The following is an 11,804-nucleotide window of genomic DNA, read 5'->3' as shown; positions in this document are numbered from 1 at the left end:
CTTTCCACTCTTCTCCAATATAAACTAAACTCTTTTGTCCCATTATAAACATCAAACACTATCAACTATACTTGGTCCATCATATACTACACCCACTCTCACATATATCAAACTAAAACTAAATACCAATACACTAAACTCATAAACCATCAAAAACAAAGGAAAAATCATTTTAGTATATAAACAAAATTCTAAAGAAGGAAACAGTGAAGTTCCTAGTGGCCTTTCCAGCCCCTACGGTGCACTTGAATAACTGCCGCAAAGCCTATCCATTGTAGAAGCTCTCTTTACTAATCAAATAAGATGGATATTAATTTAGTAAGAAAATGCATGTATTTTATCTAATCTAATTGAATGGAATCTAATCTAATTATAAAAAAATTGGACATTCAATTACAATTAAATTGACTTAAATGTTAAAAGTTGGATTTTAATTGAATTGGATCGATTATTAGATGTTAATTTCAAAATTCAATTAAAAACCGATCCATTCTAATTACATTTATATATAGGTTTTTTTTTTTTTTCACTTTAAAATATATTTTTTTTTTTTGCATTTTTACAGAATTTCACACAGAAACCCCTATATCAAATAACGGAGTAATCTAAATCACAACCAAAATCCTTATAGCAACCTACATAGAAACCATCAGAGCAACCCGAACTGTAATTTTTTTTTAAAAAAAAGATTAAAAAAATAGTATATGGTCGAAAAAATCTTTTATATTTACTTATATTTTAAAAAATATATATTAATTATATTTTTAGTGTTTTTTTTGTTAATTTGTAATAGTTATTTTCAGTATTTATTTTCATGATGATGTTTTGTTTTATTTTATTACTTGTTAATGTTGTTGTTTTAGTTATTTCAATTTTTATTTTATGAAGTATTAAACTTAAATAAATAGTGATATTTTGATTTTAAATATTTTTTTTTGGGCTTTTTTGTTTTTCCATTTTAAAACAGTTGTTTTTTTTTTGTATTTTTACGAAATTTTACATAGAAACCCCTATTACAACTGGCGCTGCAACCCAAATTGTAACAAAAAATCGTATGGAAATCTCTATTACAACTAGCGCTGCAACCACTTTAGAAACCCATAAATTTGAAAAAAAAAGTTAAAAAAATAGGATATGGAGTATTTTTTTTTTTTTTTACTTTTTTTAAGTTAATATTAGAAGTTAGTTGAGTAATTAAATATCCAATTAGTGAGTAGTGGAAGATGATTTTTTAAATCCAATTATTAATTTAATTGGATTGATTTTGAATAAGAAATTATGTTGAATGATGTGCAGCCCTATCTGCAAGTACAAACAAAGCAAAAAAAAAAAAAAGAAGTAGCCGTTACATACAAGGCTCACTCACTCACTCACTATCTAGAAATGGTAATAAAAAATTATGAAGTATTCTATAATTTTTCATTTTTTTTTCCGTAATTGTAAATGTATTTTGCTATAAATACACATCTTTTAATCTCTAAACTACCATATTCATTATATTTCTCAAAGAAAAAAAAAATATATTTCGTGGGTTTTGTTGGTTGAATCTGATTAAGTTTCTTCTCAATCATCAACTGTATTATTTAGCAATGGCGGAAGGAGCTATCTTGAGTGTGGCTCAAAGCATTATTAGATCACTGGCTACTGCGGCGCTGAAAGAGATGGGTCAGCCATGGGGACTAAAACAGCAACTCCAGGAACTCAGGGACACCATGTCTGCCATGGAAGCCGTGCTTCGAGATGCAGAGGATCAGCATGCCAGCAGCCACCAAGCCATTGATTGGGTTTCCAAGCTCGAAGATACCCTTTATAAAGCTGATGATTTGGTCGATGCCATCGGCACCGAAGCTTTGGGAAGACGAGTGAGGTTTGGAGGCAAAAGAAGTAAGAAGGTACGCATTTTCTTCTCTTCATCTAATCAATTTGCTTTTCGATTGAAAATTGGTAAGAGGCTCAAAAAAATTCAAGAGAAACTGAATAAGATTAAACAAATTCGATCTCTTTACATGACTAATATGAACCCAGCTCAGAATAATATTAAAGCATCATACCCATTACAAGATATTAACGATAGGGAGACTCACTCATTGGTTCACCCAGAGGATATCATAGGCAGGGACAGTGATAAAATGAGAATCATACAATTGTTAGTGTGTACTGATTATGAAGATCAGGATTTAATGATTCTGCCCATAGTGGGTCTTGGAGGGTTAGGAAAAACAACACTTGCTAAGTTAGTTTTTAATGATCCCAAAATTGACAAATTCTTTGAATCAAAATTGTGGGTGTGCGTGTCTGATGTGTTTGACTTGAAAGAGATTGTTAAAAAGATGATAGAACCAAAAGAAAATTTAGAAAACTTTGACTTGAATTCGTTGAAGAATCGCCTTAGAGATAAGCTACAGGGGAAAAGGTATGTTCTTGTGCTTGATGACATTTGGAACGAAAATCAAGAAAAGTGGGAAGAGTTAGAAGAGTTACTGAGGGTTTTGGGTGCAAAGGGTAGCAGGGTATTAGTAACTACACGTAGTAAATTGGTTGCCAGAATAACAAAGACTACTGAGCCATTCGAGTTAAGTGGTTTGGATGAAGATCAATCTTGGTCTTTATTCAGAAAAATGGCATTTAAGAAAGGAAAAGAGCCAGATGAGTCTAGAATTTCACCAATGAAAAAGGAGGTCGTAGAAAAGTGCTGGGGAGTTCCTCTTGTCCTTAAGACAATAGGAAGACTATTTCAATCGAAGATGTCGTTGTACCCTGAAGAAGATGTAGAAAATATATGTTTGTCATTCATGAATGATGAACTTAACAAAGTAATTCAAGAAGGGGATGATATTTTAAAAACACTTAAAATAAGTTATGATCGTCTCCCATCTCAATTGAAACATTGTTTTGCTTTTTGTCGATTATTTCCAAAAGATTATGAAATTGGGGTAGAAGAAGTGATAAATCTCTGGATAGCTCAAGGGTTTATAAAGTCATCTAGTGAAAACCAAAATGATTTAGAAGATGTTGGTTATGCACATTTTATGCATCTAGTTTGGGGTTCTTTCTTTGAACCGCCTTTTAAAAGTGATGATGATGACGTAGTAAAATTTAAAATTCATGACGCCATGCATGATCTTGCAATTTTAATGGCAGGGACAACCGGAGTTGTGATAGATGGTCCAAAGGCAAAAGTATTTGATGATAGAACTCGTCATGTATCTTTAACTTTTAGTTCTATTGAGCTATGGAAAATACCTATGGACTCACTTAAACAAAACAGGAAACTAAGAACATTTTTGTCATCCAATCAAAAACATGACGACTTTATTCAACGTCCCTTTTACTATAAAGGGATTTCTGAAGTTATTTTATCTTCTTTTAAATTACTTAGAGTTTTAGGTTTGTATAGTATGGGATTTAGTAAATTACCAAACACTATAGGCGGATTAAAACATTTAAGATACCTTAATCTTTCGTCAAATCCATTTGTGTCCCTTCCTAATTCTATAACTACATTGCATAATTTGCATACTTTGAATCTCGAATATTGTGAAAAACTTTGGAGATTGCCTCAAGAGATAGATAAATTGTTGAACTTGAAGCATCTTCTGTTGAAAGGCTGTCTTAGTTTAGTTTTTATGCCAAGTGGATTAGGTAGATTGACTTCTCTCCGCAGGTTAGGTGAATTTAACCAATGCAGTTACAGGTCAAAGAATATTGCCAGGCTTGAGGAATTGGGCAACCTCAATAGCTTAAGAGGATCCTTACGAATTAATCTAAAACACGGGAAACATGATTCTTTGGAATGCAGTGCTGCACATTTAAACAAGAAACAACATCTTCAACATATAATTTTGTCGTGGGAAGTTGAGGGAGATGATGACATTACAGGAGAAATGATTGAGAGTGATGAGTTGTCATTAGATGCCCTACAACCTCATCAAAATTTAAAAATACTGACAATTCATCAATGTACCGGCATTAGATTAGCACATTGGCTCTCATTGCTCACTAATCTTGTTTACTTGAGTTTAGATGCCTGTATAAAATGCCAACAACTCCCAGAGTTGGATCAACTACCTTCTCTTCAAGAATTTCATCTTTCTGAGTTGGGTAGTTTGGAGTACATATCACCCAAGTTCTCTGCTTCATCATTATTCTTTCCTTCACTCACTTCCCTTTCAATTTTTCACTGTCCTAAATTGAAGGGGTGGTGGAGAGACTCTGCCAACCTAAACCAAGCCCAAGGTCATTTTGTGCTCCCTTCTTTCTCTTGTCTTTCTGTACTAAACATTTATGACTGCCGTAACCTTACTTCCATGCCATTATTTCCAAATCTTGAGAAATTCTTTATGTATAAATGTAGCTCGAAGCTATTATTAGAAGATACAATAATGAGGAGGAACATTGCTGGTATGGTAGCATCGTCTTCTTCTTCTTCTTCTTCTTCTTCTTCTTCTTCTTCTTCTTCTTCTTCTTCTTCTTCTTCTTCTTCTTCTTCTTCTTCTTCTTCTTCTTCTTCGTCTGCATCCTTCTCCCTTTTGTCCAAATTGGAACACTTGGCTATTGAAGGAATAAATGAAGACGAGGATGTAGAATTCCTAAGAGAGAGAATTGCCAATCTCTTCTCATTACGATTTCTTCAAATTTGCGAATGTGACAATTTGGCCTCACTCCAGAAGCTAGAATATTTATGCTTGGTTCTTACAGAAAGTTGCTCCCACCATGCTTAGTAGGAAAATGAGAAATAATACCTTCTACAAATTGACTAAAATAATCTACTTTTTCAATTAATTCTTTTAAATGTAGTGTTCTGATGCATTCAATACCTATTACTCACTACAAAAATCTCATATTTTATTGTAAAATTACTTTCATTACTACAAATTATTAATTTTAAATTACTGTAAAAAGAAAAAAAAGATTAGTAAGCTTTTTCTAACAAATTTTAGAAAACTTGTCTCATCTTTTAATAATGCCCCCCCAATTCAATATTTTTTTCCACTCAATTTCACACTTCTTTCCCCTCTTTTTCCTTCTCCATCGAACACTGTACAAGTGTGCTTGGTAAAGATATTTTGTTAGGAATTATGAGAATGAAATTGTTTTATTTTGTAAAGAGATAATTTAAGGAGAAAAAAAAAATGTTTGCTGTTAAAAATTACTCTATTATTATATATGCATATATGTGTGTGTGTCTAATGTATATGCAGTAATACTGTAAGAGTGACCTGCAAGAAAACAGTGGAGAGGAAATGTCAGCCGCCAGTACTCTTTGTTGGTGCATTGAATGAATGGTGACAAACAAAGGCTTTTTGGTTCTTAACAACATCATGGCCAGGCCACCCTTGTTTGTTTTAAAATCCCTCTTATTAGGTTGGTATGATTAATGAACAAACTCTTCTCATTTCAGTACTGCCTATTATTATTCATTTTACCTTTCTATTGCATGTGCATTGTTGAGAGCTTGCTAGGAGAAGCTGCTGATAAAGTGAATTTGTTCAATGAGATGGAGTTCATGACCATATGCTAGAATTAATATCTGGTACTGAAACAGAAAAAGATGTATCCAAACTCTCATTGTTTTGTACAAAACTACCTAGTGTTCATCTCATTCTTGTTGAGATGGGCAAGGAGCTTTGATCTTGAGGGTGCATTTGCAGACTACGAGAGTAGGAGTTACGAGAATTGGCTTTGATCTTGAGGGTGCATTTGCAGACTACGAGAGTAGGAGTTACGAGAATTGGCTTTGCGATACGTGTATCTGTAAGACTTCATTCACTTTGTAAGATTGACTTGGAATATGGTGGATTTGGTTACTGAGGAGCTCCTCTCAGCTTTATTCCTTTTTTTTTTAGGCCGAACCACATAAATTTCTCTTGTTCATTCTGCTTGCTTGTTTTCTTTTCTTAAGGCTGAAAATGTATGTATGTATGCTCACACCAATGAAAATGTTCACATTTAATAGTCTCAAAGCTCCTACCCCTTGATCCTTCTAATTAAATAACAATTATGAATTCTAAGCATTATTTCAGATTCAGAGTACCAATAACTAACCAAATTGTTAGAATATCACTACTGAATTCAAAGAAAACAACTTTTAGTTCTTTTGTCAAAATGCCGCGGCTAAATCCGTTGATCAATTAAATTAATCTGATCTTATCTTGTAGAAATAATGTACCAATAACTGAATGTGATAATACCAAGCTTAGGTCTTACTTTTCACATCTTTAGAAATTTGATAACTAACTCACACCTTAAGAAAGTAACAACAAATTAAAAGGGTGACTTCCACGTATTAGAAAAACTTAATCGAGCTGCCTTGAAAATTGAAATACTTGAAAATCCAGATATATGTGAATATGATTGGCATATAGCTACAAGCATACAATGTTCATACACTAACCAAAATAAAATAAAAAAGGAGTAGTGGTACACAAAAGAGTTTTCCAAGTGTGTGACTTCTCTTAACTTTAATTGAAAAATAGAATAAAACTCAAATATGCGATTGCTATACAAACATAAAAAAACCATTTACTAATCACAAACGCGTCAAGTAGCCGTTGGGAAATTGACGTGGTTAGTATATTCATAACTTGAAGAAAAGTCTTAACTGGAGAATGGTTCTGTTTTAATAGTATTACAATAATTAGGTGCATTGTTTACTATAAAATGCAGCTCTTCAATTGTCTCAAGCACACAACTGATATCAGTTATCTTTGGTCTATTCTCAAAGAAAAAAACGCAGGCTTTGCTCTTTTTGATCTTGTTTTAGTTTTTTAGTATTTGCAATGGAAGAAGGAGCTATCTTGAGTGCGGCTCCAACCATCATTAGAACATAGGCTCCTTTGGCACAATTGAGAAATGGAAAGAAGATGAGTGTGTGTAAACAAACACACAGCTCTTGATATTCATCATATATAATGCAGAAAAGCAAGAGTACAAAAACAGTTAGAAAGGATAAGTCACATGTGAGTGTAACAAACTCACTTAACTACTACAGCTGAATATATTGTAACTAACTCTAATTCTCTTCACTAATACCCCTTATAAGTTAATATTTGTTTTCTAAATATGATTAATTTATGTATTATTATTCTTAAATTAATTTTTTAAATTATTGATTAGTGTGATTATAATTTGTTAGGATGTTTTAAAGACTAATCATGCATTTATAGTCATTTGGAGGGATGTTAGCACATTTTGGTGGAAAATAGTGGAAGGGGCGAGCTTGGTTTTACAAGGCGAAACTTAATTACGATTTTTGATGACTTTGAGAACAGAAATAGACTTGGAGCTCAACATAAAAGTTGTAGATCTCGTTCTCGGCTTTCTGAAACATCTTAAATCGTCCAATTCCGAGTTGTATTAAAGAAGTTATAGCCAAAATACTAATCACGTGACATAAATTTTTCGGCAGGAAGTCATGGCCGCGGCGAATATGTGATTTCTGGGCAAAATTCAAATTTTTTTTATCTTTTTTTAAGTGAGATATTGCCACTACAAGAAATGTCACCTTTGCTAGCGCAGTTCGTTACTGCGCTGGTAAAAGTAACTTTTACCAATGCATCTCGCAAATTGCGCTAGCAAAAAAGTCAAAATTTTACCAGCGCACATTTGCAGCGGTAAAATTCTAACTTTTACCAGCGCATTTACATGCTGAAAAAAGTCATTTTTGTCAGCACTTTTTATTTTGCGCAGGCGAAAATTCTAATACCAACGTTGATTTGCCAACCCTTTTTGCCAACACATCAAAAGTAGATTTTATTTTGCCAGCACAATACCAAACTTTTTCCATTATAATAATATGTTGGCAAACGTGATATTTCTTGTAGTGTTTTAAGGATTATAAATAGGACTTTTAGGGTACGAACTTTGGTACTTTTGAACTACGAAATTGAAAGAGAAACTCATATAGAGCAAGAAGAAGACGGAGATTGCGACATCGATTGTTCTACATCATAGTTATTTTTCTTCTCCTTAAACTCTTATTATTTATTATAATTTTCATTATAATGTATAGTTACGAGTAGTTTCTTTTTAGTTAAGAGTAATTTCAAAGCCCAAGACATGAATCTTTAATTTTTATGATGAATGTTAATTTCTAGTTTTCATTATATCAAATTGCTTCTATTCTGCTACATTTAGTGTCATGATTATTATTTTAATCTTGTTTAGATGATCACTAAATTAGGTTTTACTTTAATATATTGTCATCTTAGGATTACTATTCACCTAATAGTCTAGGATTCTAAGTGTTTGTGATAAATTACAATTTTTAATACTATCAAAGGTACTTTTAATTGTGATGAAGAATAAAACCTAGGTTAAATGAATTATATGCTTTATTAATTTATTGCCTAAATTAATCTATCTCCATTGAACTTAAAGTTTTATCTAAGTTAAATAAATTGCATGTTTCGTGAATTTACTTCTTAGGTAAAAGAGTTAATTATTGAGGGCTTCGCCTTGATTACATGCAATAAGGAGATTGGAATAATTGACTGCTTCAGTATTATTCGCGGGATTAATAGATTGATTAAAAATTTGAAATAACATTCATTATTAGGAATTAAAGATGATTGTTGATGGTGGGGATTAACCTTTAACTATTTCTTGAATATCGTAGTATCTCATTCTATTTATTTTTTATTTATGTTATTAAATCCTCATAATTAAAACTACCTTTCTAATTCTTGTTACTAATTTTTGAATAATAAATTGATAATAGTCTTTGTGGGATCAACATGTATTTGCCGTTATACTAAAGTAATTGGTAATATAAAAATAAAAATTAGTAAATTTATTGTGATAAACGACACGCATCAAATTTTTGGCACCGTTACCGGAGACTATTTTATTCAATTTGTTATTCATTTCTTTCTTATTACTAATTTGTTCTTCAAGTTATGGTTTTAATTTTTAGATCTTTCTTTAGAAACATGGTGATGTAAAATCAACAATATTGTGATCCATGTTATATCTTGCCACAAGTGTATCAACATGATCCTTACTACGACACTTACACTGTAACACCCTAACTAGCATAGGCGTATTACGTGATTTTTAAACGTACTGTGCAGCTCGTTGCTAATCAACGAGATTTATGGAAAACGTGATTAATTAAAATTTTTGCTTTTCAATTAAACTTATAAAATATTTATACAAAATACTCGGGATCCCGATTACAAAACTATTTACAAAAGTTTTAGTCTATACAAAATACTTGTCGCCTAGCGACTAATTACAAAAATAGCCTCGCTGTCCCGATGATCGTACGCTCCAGGCCTAACCGCCCCGACATGTACAATCTTCACCGGCTCGTCCTCACGGTTCGACAGCTTAGTCTTGCCCTTACCTACACATAAACATAGCACTGTGAGTCGACAGACTCAGTAAGAAAAGCATAATAATACTCATGAATAAATCCCGGTCATGATCAGACGCCCATACCCCTGACCATAACCCTAATTGTCGTGTCCAACACGATACTGAGTCCTGAACGTTCATAGGGACGGTACTATTGACAAGTAACAGCCTATACTCGGTCGAATTGGTCATACTCCAGCTGCTGGTCATACTCCAGCCTGTACCGATGTGTTATAGTATCAGCCTACACTCGGTCGAACTGGTCATACTCCAGCTGCTAGTCATACTCTACCCTGTACCGATGTGATACGTCAAATAGTACGGAACCACCAACCTAAGTATCAGCCTATACTCGGTCATACTGGTCATACTCCAGCTGCTAGTCATACTCTAGCCTATACCGATGTGATACAGTGTCAGCCTATACTCGGTCATACTGGTCATACTCCAGCTGCTGGTCATACTCCAGCCTATACCGATGTGACACAGTCGGATGTTTCGAAGCCAACATACATATCTAATGTAATCTAACAGGCTTCCTACATGCACGCTAAACATGTAATCTATATATGCATACTGTTATACTAATCTTACCTCAATTCCGAATTCAGGTGTGCCGGTCTACCTGACTGAAATTATCTGCGCGGCAAATTACAGGCTCCTAAATCATAAAAATCACAACACTATAAGTGATACGCTGAATCACTTCCCGGGGACTTAAACTAGGAACTAAAAGTTTCCCTATCGATAAAAAGCATGGCAATACCCCAAATAACATAAAAACGAGGAAAACTAGGGTTTCTGAAAATTGCCCAACCGGCAGACCGGTTGTCCAACCGGAATTCCGGTTCTGGAAATTTTCAAAACCCCATCCGGAATTCCGGATGCACAACCGGAATTCCAGTTCCTCGCAGGCAGAAATTCAAAAATTCATAACTCAACCAAATCAAATCCAATTAGCCTCAAACCTTCCAGACCTATTCTATATATCTCCTAGAACATTTCTAAAGCAACAAAACCGAGCTTCACACACAGAAACTCATTTCACCATTAAAGGTCAAAGATTGAGTTCTAAACTCAAAACTTGACTAAACAACATATCAAGCATCAAACCTAGATTAAAACTACCTAAACATGCATACTAAAGCTGCAGAAAACCAAAACAAACTCATGCAATAATCACAGCCACCAAAATCTCAATTTCACTTTGAAAAACCAAACTTTTGCATAGAAAAACCATAACTATAATCAATCTAACTATCAAGCACCACAAGTAGCTTAATTAACCTCAAATTATCATGCTTAACTTCAAAAATAATCATCAAAATCCAGCAGCAAGAACAACCTAAAACTAAGCATGCAACCTACCATTTCTCTTCGAAAATTCAAGAAAACAAAAAAGAAAGATGTAGAAAACATACCAACAACTTATGAACACTCAATCTTGCTAAGGAGGGCTTGAAATCCAAGAGGAAAATCCTCTTTTCTTGCTGCTCAAAGGGGGCCAAATAGAGAGAGGAAAAGAGAGAGAGTTTTCCAACCTTTTTCTAATTTTTTTTCTAACTTTGTAAAAATGAAAAATAAAGACTTCCACTTATTCATTTCAGCCAACATATACCTTAATAAACCACATAATTCCACCATTTAAAATCCACTAAAAGACAAACTAACAATGGGGCAAAATGACCAATTTGCCCCTCCATGCTAAAATAACATAAATAACACTAAAGGGGTATTTTGGGAAATTCTAAATTCCCGGCCATTCCCGACATTCCCAATGTCTAATAATCCGTCCCACACTACTAACTGTTGGAATTTATTTTACCAGGATCTTAGATCTACTCACAAGTATGTTTATTAACATCCTAAATAAGAACTTTCTAAAACGATAAATTAAACACATATAAAGTTTAAGAAACCTTACATTGGGTGCAGCGGAATAATATGACTCCTTCCGTTCAGATATCTAGCCCTTGATTCCTTTCTCGTAGCGAGCATTATCAATATCCGAACTCCGGATCTCTTTCTCTGAATCTTTGATGCTGAATCTCCTTTGCTGATGATCTTTCTTCACGATCTTCCTCACTATGATTGAGGTATCACTTGATGTGTGTGGGCACTACTCTAATCACTAAGAGAGGTTCGAAATATTGAGGAAGAAAAGAGAGAGAGAGTGGCGGCTAGAGAAGAGAGTGGAGGCTCAGGTTTTTCTGATTCAGAAAGTGTAATTTTCCTGAAGCCTTCACTATCTATTTATAGCATTCCTCTAGGGCTTGATTTGAATTATATGGCATTAAAATAATGAAAAAATCATTTAAAAAAGATGACATAAGTGGCCGGCCCTAGGCTAGGTGGACTGGGCCTTGATTTTTTGCAATTTTGCAATTTTACCACTTTTGTATCTGATTTTCTCAAAAATGCCAATTTCCTAATTCAATCATTTAAAT

The 11,804-nt window shown here is 33.5% G+C and overlaps 1 protein-coding gene across 1 annotated transcript; it reads left to right on the top strand.

Moving 5' to 3' along the window:
• Positions 1–977: 977 nt before the first annotated feature.
• LOC115721033 (disease resistance protein RGA2-like) lies at positions 978–5,955 on the top strand. Its single transcript, XM_061105684.1, has 2 exons — positions 978–5,364; positions 5,453–5,955. Exon 1 carries the CDS (start codon positions 1,590–1,592, stop codon positions 4,719–4,721), a length of 3,132 nt encoding a protein of 1,043 aa, XP_060961667.1. The 5' UTR covers positions 978–1,589; the 3' UTR covers positions 4,722–5,364; positions 5,453–5,955.
• Positions 5,956–11,804: the final 5,849 nt, after the last annotated feature.

The sequence above is a fragment of the Cannabis sativa genome, chromosome X (genome assembly GCF_029168945.1).
Source record: "Cannabis sativa cultivar Pink pepper isolate KNU-18-1 chromosome X, ASM2916894v1, whole genome shotgun sequence".
Taxonomy (NCBI): domain Eukaryota; kingdom Viridiplantae; phylum Streptophyta; class Magnoliopsida; order Rosales; family Cannabaceae; genus Cannabis; species Cannabis sativa.
This window is presented reverse-complemented; position numbering and strand designations above follow the sequence as displayed.